The sequence below is a fragment of the Elephas maximus genome, chromosome 16 (genome assembly GCF_024166365.1).
Source record: "Elephas maximus indicus isolate mEleMax1 chromosome 16, mEleMax1 primary haplotype, whole genome shotgun sequence".
In the NCBI taxonomy this organism is placed as follows: domain Eukaryota; kingdom Metazoa; phylum Chordata; class Mammalia; order Proboscidea; family Elephantidae; genus Elephas; species Elephas maximus.
Genome location: NC_064834.1, coordinates 33,855,893 through 33,870,420, shown reverse-complemented (window position 1 = coordinate 33,870,420; position 14,528 = coordinate 33,855,893). Strand labels below are relative to the sequence as shown.

Here is a 14,528-nt window from a genome sequence, read left to right as displayed (position 1 = left end):
ACCAAGACTGCAAGAAATGCTAAAGGAGATTGTTTGGCCGGATGACCAATAATATCAGGTACCAGCACAATACAAGGTCACAAAACAGAACGTCCTGATATCAACGCAACTCAAATAGGGAAAGCACAAAAACAAACAAATTAACACTAATTCTATAAATAAATAAATAAACAAAATAATACACACAACAGGAAATCATGGAAATCAATAGATAAACGATCACAATAATCAAAAAGAGGGACTAAATATAGGAGGCATTGAACTGCCAGATGGAGAGTGATACAAGGCGATATAGATACAAGTTAGGTTTTTACTTAGAAAAATAGGGGTAAATAATAAGGTAACCACAAAAAGGAATATCAATTCCATAACTCAAGAAAAAAGCCAAGAAAAACGTAACGACTCAATAAACACAAAGTTAAACATTATGAAAATGAGGATCTCACAAGCTACTAAGAAAAACGTCTCAGCACAAAAAAGCATGTGGAAAAATGAAATGGCCAACAACACATATGAAAAGGCATCAAAATGACAGCACTAAAAACTTATTTATCTATAATTACACTGAATGTAAATGGACTAAATGCACCAATAAAGAGACAGAGAGTCACGGACTGGATAAAAAAACATGATCCATCTATATGCTGCCTACAAGAGACACACCTTAGACTTAGAGACACAAACAAACTAAAACTCAAAGGATGGAAAAAAATATATCAAGCAAACAATAAGCAAAAAAGAAGAGGAGTAGCAATATTAATTTCTGACAAAATAGACTTTAGACTTAAATCCACCACAAAGGATAAAGAAGGACACTATATAATGATAAAAGGGACAATTGATCAGGAAGACATAACCATATTAAATATTTACACACCCAATGACAGGGCTGCAAGATACATAAATCAAATTTTAACAGAATTGAACAGTGAGATAGACACCTCCACATATATAGTAGGAGACCTCAACACACCACTTTCGGAGAAGGACAGGACATCCAGTAAGAAGCTCAATAGAGACACGGAAGACCTACTTACAACAATCAACCAACTTGACCTCATTGACTTATACAGAACTCTCCACCCAACTGCTGCAAAGTATACTTTTTTTTCTAGTGCACATGGAACATTCTCTAGAATAGACCACATGTTAGGTCATAAAACAAACCTTTGCAGAGTCCAAAACATCGAAATATTACAAAGCATCTTCTCAGACCACAAGGCAATGAAGCTAGAAATCAATAACAGAAAAACTAGGGAAAAGAAAACAAATACTTGGAAAATGAACAATATCCTCCTGAAAAAAGACTGGGTTATAGAAGACATCAAGGAGGGAATAAGGAAATTCTTAGAAAGCAACGAGAATGAAAATACTTCCTATCAAAACCTCTGGGACACAGCAAAAGCAGTGCTCAGAGGCCAATTTATATTGATAAATGCACACATACAAAAAGAAGAAAGAGCCAAAATCAGAGAACTGTCCCGACAACTTGAACAAATAGAAAGTGAGCAACAAAAGAACCCATCAGCCACCAGAAGAAAACAACTAATAAAAATTAGAGCTGAACTAAATGAATTAGAGAACAGAAAAACAATTGAAAGAATTAACAAAGCCAAAAGCTGGTTCTTTGAAAAAATTAACAAAATTGATAAACCATTGGCTAGACTGACTAAAGAAAAACAGGAAAGGAAACAAATAACCCGAATAAGAAACGAGAAGGACCACATCACAACAGAACCAAATGAAATCAAAAGAATCATATCAGATTACTACATAAAATTGTACTCTAACAAATTTGAAAACCTAGAAGAAATGGATAAATTCTTGGAACAATACTACCTACCTAAACTAACACATTCAGAAGTAGAACAACTAAATAGACCCATAACAAAAAAAGAGATTGAAATGGTAATCAAAAAACTTCCAAAAAACAAAAGTCCTGGCCCAGATGGCTTCACTGCAGAGTTCTACCAAACCTTCAGAGAAGACTTAACACCATTACTATTGAAGGTATTTCAAAGTATAGAAAAAGACGGAATACTACCCAACTCATTCTATGAAGCTACCATCTCCCTGATACCAAAACCAGGTAAAGACATTACAAAAAAAGAAAATTTTAGACCTATATCCCTCATGAATATAGATGCAAAAATCCTCAACAAAATTCTAGCCAATAGAATCCAACAACACATCAAAAAAATAATACACCCTGATCAAGTGGGATTTATACCAGGTATGCAAGGCTGGTTTAATATCAGAAAAACCATTAATGTAATCCATCACATAAATAAAACAAAAGATAAAAACCACATGATCTTATCAATAGATGCAGAAAAGGCATTTGACAAAGTTCAACACCCATTTATGATAAAAACTCTAACCAAAATAGGAATTGAAGGAAAATTCCTCAACATAATAAAGGGCATCTATGCCAATGGTCAATATCACTCTAAATGGAGAGAACCTGAAAGCATTTCCCTTCAGAACGGGAACCAGACAAGGATGCCCTTTATCATTGCTCTTATTCAACATCGTACTTGAAGTCCTAGCCAGGGCAATTAGGCTAGACAAAGAAATAAAGGGTATCCAGATTGGTAAGGAGGAAGTAAAGCTATCACTATTTGCAGATGACATGATCGTATACATGGAAAACCCTAAGGAATCCTCCAGAAAACTACTGAAACTAATAGAAGAGTTTGGAAGAGTCTCAGGATATAAAATAAACATACAAAAATCACTTGGATTCCTCTACATCAACAAAAAGAACACCGAAGAGGAAATAACCCAATCAATACCACTCACAGTAGCCCCCAAGAAGATAAAATACTTAGGAATAAATCTTACCAAGGATGTAAAAGACCTATACAAAGAAAACTATAAAACTCTGCTACAAGAAATTCAAAAGGACATACTTAAGTGGAAAAACATACCCTGTTCATGGATAGGAAGACTTAACATAGTAAAAATGTCTATTCTACCAAAAGCCATTTATACATATCGCGCACTTCCAATCCAAATACCAACGTCATACTTTAAGGGGATAGAGAAAGAAATCACTGATTTCATATGGAAAGGAAAGAACCCCCGGATAAGCAAAACAATACTGAAAAAGAAGAAAGTGGGAGGCCTCACCCTACCTGATTTCAGAACCTATTATATAGCTACAGTAGTCAAAACAGCCTGGTACTGGTACAACAACAGGCACATAGACCAATGGAACAGAATTGAGAATCCAGATATAAATCCATCCACGTATGAGCAGCTGATATTTGACAAAGGACCAGTGTCAGTCAATTGGGGAAATAATAGTCTTTTTAACAAATGGTGCTGGCATACCTGGATATCCATTTGCAAAAGAATGAAACAGGACCCATACCTCACACCATGCACAAAAACTAACTCCAAGTGGATCAAAGACCTAAACATAAAGACTAAAACGATAAAAATCATGGAAGAAAAAATAGGATCTACCCTAGGAGCCCTAATACAGGGCATAAACAGAATACAAAACATTACCAAAAATGATGAAGAGAAACCAGATAACTGGGAGCTCCTAAAAATCAAACACCTATGCTCATCTAAAGACTTCACCAAAAGAGTAAAAAGACCACCTACAGACTGGGAAAGAATATTCAGCTATGACATCTCAGACCAGCGCCTGATCTCTAAAATCTACATGATTCTGTCAAAACTCAACCACAAAAAGACAAACAACCCAATCAAGAAGTGGGCAAAGGATATGAACACACATTTCACTAAGGAAGATATTCAGGCAGCCAACAGATACATGAGAAAATGCTCTCGATCATTAGCCATTAGAGAAATGCAAATTAAAACTACGATGAGATTCCACCTGACACCAACTAGACTGGCATTAATTCAAAAAACACAAAATAATAAATGTTGGAGAGGCTGCGGAGAGACTGGAACTCTCATACACTGCTGGTGGGATTGTAAAATGGTACAACCACTTTGGAAATCCATCTGGCGTTATCTTAAACAGTTAGAAATAGAACTACCATACAACCCAGAAATCCCACTCCTCGAAATATACCCTAGAGATACAAGAGCCTTCACACAAACAGATATATGCACACCCATGTTTATTGCAGCTCTGTTTACAATAGCAAAAAGCTGGAAGCAACCAAGGTGTCCATCAACGGATGAATGGGTAAATAAATTGTGGTATATTCACACAATGGAATACTACGCATCGATAAAGAACAGTGACGAATCTCTGAAACATTTCATAACATGGAGGAATCTGGAAGGCATTATGCTGAGCGAAATGAGTCAGTTGCAAAAGGGCAAATATTGTATAAGACCATTATTATAAGATCTTGAGAGATAGAAAAAACGGAGAAGAACACATACTTACGTGGTTACAAAGGGGGGAGGGAGGGAGGGAGGGAGAGGGCTTTTTATTGATCAATCTGTAGATAAGAACTGCTTTGGGTGAAGGGAAAGACAACACTCAAAACAAGGAAGGTCAGCCTTATTGGACTGGATTAAAACTAAAGAGGTTTCCGGGATAAAATGAAAGCTTCAAAGGTCAGCGAAGCAGGGGCTGGGGTCTGGGGAACTTGGTTTGAGGGGACTTCTAAGTCAATGGGCAAAACAATTCTATTATGAAAACACTCTGCATCCCACTTTGAATTGTGGTGCCTGGGGTTCTAAATGCCAACAAGCGGCCATCTAAAATACATTAATTGGTCTCAACCCACCTGGAGCAAAGGCAAAGGAAGAACACCAAGGTCATACGACAACTAAGAACCCAAGAGACAGAAAGGGCCACATGAACCAGAGACCTACATTATCCTGAGACCAGAAGGACTAGTTGGTGCCCGGCCACAATCGATGTCTGTCCTGTCAGGGAGCACAACAGACAACTCCTGAGGGAGCAGGAGACCAATGGGACACAGACCCCAAATTCTCACTAAAAGACCACACCTAATGGTATGATTGCGACTAGAGGAATCCCAGAGACAATGCTCCCCAGACCTTCTGATGGCACAGGACAGGAACCATCCCCGAAGACAAATCATCAGGCATGAAAAGGACTGGTCAGTGGTGGGGAGAGAGATGCTGATGAAGAGTGAGCTAATTAAATCAGGTGGACACGGGAGAGTGTGTAGGCAACTCTTGACTGGAGACGGGATGGGAAGATAGAGAGAGAGAGAAGATGGCAAAATTGGCAGGAAACGAGAGACTGTAAGGGCTGACTCAACAGGGGGAGAGCAAGTGGGAGAAGGGAGTAAGATGTATGTAAACCTACATGTGACAGACTGATAGGAATGGTAAATGTTCACTTGAAGCTTAATAAAAATTAAAAAAAAAAAAAATTGAACCATATCCTAAAAAAAAAAAAAAAATTAAAATATGCTATGGTGAATACTCAGCATTATTCTTAAGAGTTGAGGTTGATTACTGTTAGATATTTTAGGTATTGTTGTTGTTAGGTGCTGTCAAGTTGGTTCCAACTCATAACAACCCTATATACAACAGAATAAAACACTGCTTGGTCCTGCATCATCCTCACAATTGTTGCTGTGTTTGAGCTCATTGTTGCAGCCACTGTGTCAACCCATCATGTAGAGGGTCTTCCTCTTTTTCACTGACCTTCCACTTTACCAAGCATGATGTCCCTCTCCAGAGACTAGTTCCTCCTGATAACGTGTCCAAATTCTGTCAAGCAAAGTCTTGCCATCCTTGCTTCCAAGGAACATTCTGGTTGTACTTCTTCTATGACAGACTATCTAACTAAAACCTACTAAGAATGCACAGGTTTCAAAAGAAGCTATTAGTGGTCACAGCATTATAAATGCTGCTTTAAGTAAGAACTTCCCTTTAGATATTTGTTTTATCTTTAAATTGAGAGACATACAATGTGGTGGTTATGAGCACATTTTCTCCAGGTAGACAAAATTCAGTTTAAGTTGTCGACATCCTTGGGCAAGTTGTGTGGCCTCCTAAGCCTCAATTTTCTTATATCTTTAACAAGAACGGCACTATCCAGTAAGGTTACTACGAAGACTAAATGAGATAATACGCAAAACAAAAATCTTTGCACAGTGCCCACTAACTGCGTATTTACGTCTCAGTAAATGTGTGTGTATGCATCTTTTACTTATTTCAATAGCTAAAACATGCTATTAGAGGTTTTTTTTATCCCCTCTCTCTATTTCTAAGAAAAGACTGAAATCATCAGCCTGTCAAGAGAAACACAAGGAAAGCTTTTTACAGAAAGTGGCAACCAATTATTTCAATAAATCATATCATGTCACAGCAGCAAACTACATTTAAAGTGATATTCAAGGTGATAAAAAGAACAAATTAATATTGACTAAAAAATCACCCCATTTGTGAAGAGATAAATATAACCTCTATATTAACTTGAGATAAATTATTTGCAGGCCCCCCAAAATATTATCTCTGCCTTTACTTGCCCTGTTTATTTTTAATATTATGTTAAAAGGAATTGTGGGGCTGAAATGCATGTGCTATTAAAGATAGCACTGTCCAGAAGATTTATCTTCCAAAAATTGCTTAAGAATGGTTAGCAACAACTGTACTGTCCAGTGCGGTCTTCAAGCCAGCTGGACTAATTGCTTAGTGATACAATTGTCCAAAGTTAGTTGAGACTCTCCAATTAGCCAGAGATAAAAATACTTGTAATACCTTAAGTCTTGTTCACACACACATACTAAAGAGAATTATAATCCTTGTCATAATCCTTTCTAGTCATTTAGATACAGGCATTTATAAAGTTTTGGTAAATTTTCAACACACTAATAGAAGAATGTACATACGAAAAGTGTATAAGAGGCTAACATCTCATATATTTACAATAGTGATGATATGTTATAATATTAAGATATGATAACATAAATATAAACCCTGAAGTTTATTTTTAAAATCAGATACAAGGAAGCGTAGTATAATACGCTTCTATTTGTAAGTAATGAAGCGATGATTCAAAAGAAGGATTTAGGTTTTATTTTCAACTTTGGGACCAGTATATTATGTAACATAGGCAATTCACAGCACTGTTTTAGGTTTTAGTAATTTCATCAGTGTAGGTGACTAATTAGGAACTTAAGTTTGGAAGCTTCTTTAATAAATTTGTGATGATAACTTTATACCTATCTTTTAAATTTTAAAGAAGTGTGAGATATTTTGGCAACAACAATTTATTAAATCATAAATATATTTTTTTTAACATTTAGATCTTTCTGGCCTTAACTGTATGTTTTGTACCAAATGTAAAATGTTATGAAAACTCTCAATGTGTTATAGATTAAAACCTAATTCATTTAGTTTTATTTTACAGGCAATATTGCAGATAGAGGAGACAGACATGTATGTAGACACACACATACACGTATATGTATATGTATATCTATATCTATATGTATATCTATATCTATATGTATATCTATATGTATATCTATATGTATATAATGTATTTGCCCCATAATACAGGACAATTAAATTAAGAACTACTACTATGGAAAAAAAAAAAGAGCCACTCAAATAAGCAAAGGATGAAAAAGTAAATTTTACTTTTGTGTTTTGATGGTATTTCGTTGCTGATCTTGTTTTTGTTGCTTTTGACTTAGGAGACCTTGCATGTTATAGAGTAGAATTGCTCCATAGGGTTTTCTTGGCAGTAATCTTTATGGAAGCAGATGACTTCTAGGTGGGTTCAAATGGCCAATCTTTTGGTGACCAGGTGTAAACTACTTGCACCACTCAGGGATAGTCTTATTCTGATGTTTTGAGGTGTAAATAAGCCTTTGTTTTTTATTTGTTTGTTTTAAAGAAAATAGATGTGAGGAAGTATAAGCAAAATGTTCATCTTTGAGTGGGGGAAATATGATCAGGTACACGTGTTCTGGATAATTAAACCACAGATGATATAATTATAGTATCAGTAGGGTAGGATTGTCTCAGGTGGCTACAGGGAAATGCACTTAGAGAAAGGCATCATTTTCAATCATATATGGACAGCCTGCTAAAGAATCTTGGACTCTCAAATCAATGTTCAAAATATTTAACTTTTATATAAATTATATCACTCTACTTGACGTTTGTCCAAATGCTGTAGGAGTCTGGTGTTTGAAGAAAGCAAAGACTAATCAATGTGAACAGTCAGGGAGGGCTCCATGGAAATTGATTTTCAACTAAATTTAAACAATCAGTGGAGCGTGAATACTTGCAAGGTATGGAGAATCAAATTCTAAGTAAGACGAATGGTAAGCACAAAGGCCAAGAAATGGAAATATTTGTGAGATGTGATGAAACTAATGTTAACAGTGTCAGGCATTATCAGAGAGAATTTGAAATAAAGAGCACATTAACAAATGGTCAGATTATGGAAGACCTTGAAAGTAAGCCAAAGGAGTTGACCTATTATCTGACAACAATGAAAAATTGCACAATTTTTGGACAGGAGAGTGACACAATTAAAATAGTATTCGAGAAAGACTTTTCTTTCAACAAGCTACTAAAAAAATCGGAGGAGAGAATGGGGGTAGCCAAAGTGCATAGGATGTTTTGAAATCCAAACCGCACACTATTAAATTCATTAAAGAGAAATGAACGAAAGAAGAGTACCTAAGAGCAGTTAAATATGGTACAAGATTTTACAATTAGCTCTGTTGCCTAAGATTTAATTTGACTCTCAGTTTATATTTAATGAAAGTAGCATGCAAAGAAAAATCTAATTCAAAGGGTACAATTCAGGTGCTAAAATAAGACCATCTATATATATTTCAAATTAATTAAATGGTGAATATTTAAGCTCTGTTCCAGCAGAAACCTATTACACAAAAGGAGCTCAAAGTTTTTAATGGACTATGACTCAAAATCGATTCGATGGCTTTTTTTTTGAACTTGTACTACTAAACTGAACCCCTCTCACCACCCCCCCCCAAAAAAAAAACAGCAAGACTGCTGCTGTGGAGTCGATTCCAGCTCATAGCGACTAAATTTAAAAGAGAAGTTTGTTTTCTTTCATTTTAATATAAGCTTAAGACTCAGATTATGTAAAACACCATTTCATTTCTTTTTTTCTAATAGAAGTTGAGATATATTAAATACATATTTAAATAATTTGAGAAAAATATGTTGAGAAAAAAATGTTCCATTGCTGTGTTTAATACCCAAAACATGTTGATTCCCCCTATTAGGTACGATACATATTTTTAAAGATTAAAAGGTCATTTTGGAAGTAAAGATGAGCTGCTAAAATATGGACTACACATCAATATCATTCATTTTTATTCATTATCTAAAGTACACATACCCACCCATTACCCTGGAGATGAGTCTGACTCATAGCAATCCTATAAGACAGGGTGTAACTGCCCTGTAGGGTTTCCAAGGAGCAGCTTGTGAATTCAAACTGACAATCTTTTTTGATAAGCAGCAAAGTTCTTAACCAGAGGTTCTCAATATTTTCTAACTTAATGTATTAGCAAAAAAAATAATAGAATAACCATGGTTTAAAGAAAAAAAAAAGGGGGGTTCTTAGCTCATGATTTTGATTCACAAAGGGAAATCAAAACAAAGAAAAGCATTAGTATAATGTTTCTTGCAATGAGAATAAATAACTCCTGTTGAGTCTCAGTAAGCACAGATGTGGATTCAGGAATTAGATTTTCTAAGGTGTTCAAAAATAACAATTTTTATTTCGTCATTATTATAAATAAATTGATATCTTTCCTTTAGCAAAGCAAATTTCCGAAATCATATCACATGTCATCCTAGACCTTATTTCTTTTAAAGTACTACTTGTTAAAAATATTTTCTTGGTATTTGTAGTTAAGCCTATAATTATATTGCGATCATTTCAAATCATCTATAATATACAGCTAACTAAATAGATCAACAAAAATACTGCAAGAGAGAGTAGAGAGAAACTGACCTCATTCACAGTGGCATAGTAGCTCTCATGCTTGAACGTGGGTGAGTTGTCATTCCTGTCTCTCACCACAATTCGCACTTCATGGTAGATAACAGTGCCGACTTTTTTGTTGATGCACTGGACTTGTACCACGATAGAGTGTATGTTCATTGGTGGCTGCAATGTAAAAATTGCATCTTGTTTAAAAACAGTTGAAACTGAAACTTCTCATCACTGTCAAAACAATTAATTTATCATCCAATAAACATTTCTATACTTGTTTATTTATAAATCGTTGAAAATTTGATCTTTTTTGCACAATTTAAGGATAAGGAAAAATAGAATTATTTCATTGTTCAATTCCATATCTCAATGCATAGAGCCTCAGGTATCATGGTGCTCATGGTTACAGGATTGATAATGAATGTAGTAACAAATTATGAGTCAAATTGACTCTATGGCACCTAACTGCAACAATAACAAAACTAATGCTGAGATTTGGTGGGAGGAAACAAATTTTGTCTCTTCAAAAGCTAAAGAAGCAATAGTATGAACCACTAATTTATAAAAAAACATTGCATTGATGATAAAATCCTTGTGTAAGACAGATTGTATAATTTTGTGTTTATATTTCTACTAAAATGTTATATGTTCATGACTGAAAAAAATGTACTTTACAATTTTGGTGTGTACTACTATATAGCTATGTTATACATATGTTTTAACAGTATTACACTGTAAGTCTATAGGATAATTGATCTAAGTAATAATTTATAATCAGATGTTTTAAATTTAGGTTTATTCATCTTACTTTCTCTTCACTAGGCTGAAAGCCCCATAAAATCTGGGTGTTATTTTGGTTAAAATTATGTCCTTCCACCCAGTAAATGGCATTGTGCTTAGAACAGGCAAGTAAATAATAATTGGAGATATAAGGCTTGGTTTCCAGTCCTAGTCCCACAATTTACTAACTGTATGAGTGAGAGAAAATCACAAAATTCCTCTTTGGTTTCGTCATCTCTAAAATTGGGATAATAATTTTACTAATGCCATAGAATTGTTGTATTACATGGGATAATATTGTGCCTGGCACTTGTGAAACACATTATAGATATAAATGATTTTTATTTAAAAAAGATTAAATTTTAAAAGGTACAAAATATGGAATCTATAAAATATGGACCAATACATTTGTATTATAAGTTAAATTATTAGATACTTGATTTAAATCAATTAAGATATAGGAAAGATCACTGGGAGCCGAGGAGGTCCCATAAAATTTCCACATACCATTTTTGTAAGTGAGAAGAATGCTGTAGACTCTAGAACTAAATTGAAGCTAAACATTGTTTAGTCTCAAGATATTTTTTGTGATTAATAAAGAAAAAGGTAGTTGAATTGATTTATACCTGGCTGAATAATTACACCTAAACCCAAAGAATAAATTGAAGCATCAGTAACATATACTAAACTGCCATATGGCTTTGTGTTCTAATATTGATCCAGTTTTGTTTTTAATTGCTGACACGATGAAGGCATTAAAGTCATATGCATGAAATCTGGGCATGTCACAAAGTTCAGAAAGGCATATAATGCATTTTATAACAAAAGGCAAGGTTCAAAAATATCTTAATGTCTGAATAATAAGTTACAAGTGACATATTTTCACAGCAATCGATTTATCCTCTCTGTTTACATTAGAAAAATAGCTAAATCACTTAAATGTAATAAAGAGCAACAAACATTAATATGAAAATAAAATCATGAAAGTATGATGATGAAAGCTGATTGTACATGTCAACACTGTAACCAGCCTATTGGAACACTAAGGCAAACTTTACACTCATTAATAAACGTGTCAGACACAGAAATAGGTTAAAATAGGGACCATTTTAAGGGTGATAGGATGGAAAATATGAACACCTTGAGAAAGTATAATAAAATTTGAGGATGTTTAAGTTAAAGAGATAAGATTTGCCAAACATCTTAATAGTTGTTATAATGAGGTATACTAGTTGATATCTTTCTAGTTCCAGAAAGCAGAGATAAGGACAAGGAAAAACAAGTGTAATGAAAATATTATAAAGCATGTATTTTCATTATAAGCAGGGCTTTCTATTAATCCAAGATGCCACAGAATAAAATTGTCTGTTTTTGAAATGAGTCCCATCCCTGAAAATCTGCAAGCTTGTGGCTAAATGACCGTTTAAAAAAGACTCTTTAGAGGTTTTCTGGAGAGAGTTTGAATTAGATGATCTCCATATTTACCACTTCTAAGGTGCTTGCTTTAATAGACTTTTCAGAATAGTGCTGCATATTTCAATAACCAAGTAAAAACAGAATATATGCACTACTAGCCCTTGGCACACCTTTAGGGAGACAGTCAGGTGTATTACGGTCTTCCAATGTTATTTATCTTTTTAATATTGCAGATAAAATGTATAAAACCATTCCATCTCAACTTCTAATTGCACTTTGGCATTGGGACAGACAGATCACAAATGTTAGAAATAGTGAATCAAATGCAATATGCACTAAGCCCTCACTTAGTCCTCTAAAAAAAAAAACAAAAAACTAAGTACTCATAAATTAGGTACAATCAGGTCACGTGGAGCCATTGTCACTCTCAACTTTGGCTCCCTGTGCAACCGAAAGTACCATGGACAGAACACAAAAAGAACACAGCTGGCAAATAAATTCCAACTATAATGGATCACACTGAAGGCAAGAATTCCCTGTAGCTAATATATATAACACACAATTTAATCCTGCATTGAAGTGGCTTCTATGCTGCTGTACAAGAAGGCCATAAATATATCAGACACAGTTCTACTAAGTCGATTAGTGAGACTTTGGGGACTCTGAACCCCTTAGAAATGTATTAGGGAAATTTTGGGTTATTTTTCATAACTGGTGAAAAATTAGTCATGGTTAATTTTATCTTCCCTAATTCTCTTTAATTGTTTCATTCATGAAACAAAGAGGAAAGAAAGCTGCATTTAAATTGTGTAGGGAAAATCAATTAAAACAACTAACATTCATATATACCTAGACATGCAACCTATTCTCTTGATTTTTTTTAAAAAAAGCAATGCTTAGCATAATACTCTGAATATGTGCCTATATACTTGTATATTAGCGTGTGTGTGTGTGTATAGATTTTGATATGCATAGATACAGTTCAGGAATGATATACACCAGCAGTTAATTAAAGTTATTTTTGAAAGTGGGGCTGGGAGTGGGAAGTAAGTGAAGAACACTTTTCAGCAAACACAAGTTTAGGTAAAAAAGTGTTGCTACTAGATTTTCACTTCATACATGCATGGATTTCTTCCCAACAGAATGTGTTTAAACATGTCTCTGCGATCAGTGGATGGCTACAGACAAGTTCTCTAAGCAATAAACTTGTCTTAGTCTCGTTAGGGTTCCTTCAAAAAAATAAACAAATAAAAGGACACTTTTTATGCCATGGAAAAAAATGATTTTGAAGTCACAGCTAAGACCAAATTTTTAACAAAACTCAAGTGGACATCTTCTCAAATCATTGAAGTTTTCAACATGTTCATGAGAATGCTGCTCCACAGAAAACAAAAGTTTTTAGACGGATCAAGCTTTTTAAAGAAGGTCAGAAAGACCTCAAAAAAAATTGAAAAGTGCATTGGTGAGTAAAAGGCCAGGAAAGTTGCACTGGGGATTTTTTTTTTTTCCATCACTTCCGTGCACCTGTGGCAAGGGTTCTCTTCCAAGAATTTTGTTGGGAAATCTCACCCCATCCACCCTACAGCCCTCATATTGCCCCTTCGGACTTCTTTTTGTTCCCCAAACTCAAAGAACATATAAAAGGAACACAGTTTCAGTCCCTGAAGGATGCCAAAGCTGCCTTTTTGACGTGGTGTAAATCAGAGAGGAGAAGAGATGGAAATACCGCTTTCAGAAGCGCATGGACCTAGATGGAAGATACATCAAGAAACAATAGCTTCACATTTTGATATTTTTATTTAATAAAGGTGTCTATGATTTTGTAGCAATACTTTTTAATTTACCCTTATATGTATGAATTTTATGATTTAAAGAAAGATGAAATTAAAAAAATAGAAAGTTTAGTCATGAATTTTGCGGGGAATTACTTAGGATTCAACATGTAAATTCAACTTTTATAAGGAGATTATTGAGGTAAACAGAGCAGCTTATAGCACGTATCTTCAGCCTAAGGGGAACTGGGTTTTTCTAAAAACAATATCACTTGGAGAGCTTAATAATTTGGGGAAAATAAATTTTTAACAAATTTGTATAAGGATGTATTTTATCTTTCATAAAATGTAAGCAAAGTTTATGCAATCCTCATAGGAATGAACATTTCTTATCTTGATTTTTCCTCCTATACATTTACTACCTTTACAAATTGGAAAAAAGTTTATTGTTTAACAAACTGCGAGACAATGAAAGGAAATAATAAATAATGTGTTCTACAAAACATTTTAAAACAAAGAAACCAACTTAAAGGAAATGGCCAATCTGATGACTGTCCTTCAGAATTAAACTTTACAGAATGAAGAGTATATTTGCAGAAAAACTTGCCTGAAGAAGAAGTACATATCTGAAAATACAAGTAGTTATATGC

The 14,528-nt window shown here is 34.4% G+C and overlaps 1 protein-coding gene across 1 annotated transcript in view; it reads right to left on the bottom strand.

Annotated features, from left to right (window-relative positions):
• PCDH15 (protocadherin related 15) overlaps positions 1-14,528 on the bottom strand; it is a 999,309-nt gene that overhangs the window by 570,277 nt on the left and 414,504 nt on the right. Inside the window, exon 6 of the mRNA XM_049855421.1 lies at positions 9,929-10,084. Within this exon, the coding sequence (XP_049711378.1) occupies positions 9,929-10,084 (156 nt within the window). The remainder of the gene's footprint in view (positions 1-9,928; positions 10,085-14,528) is intronic.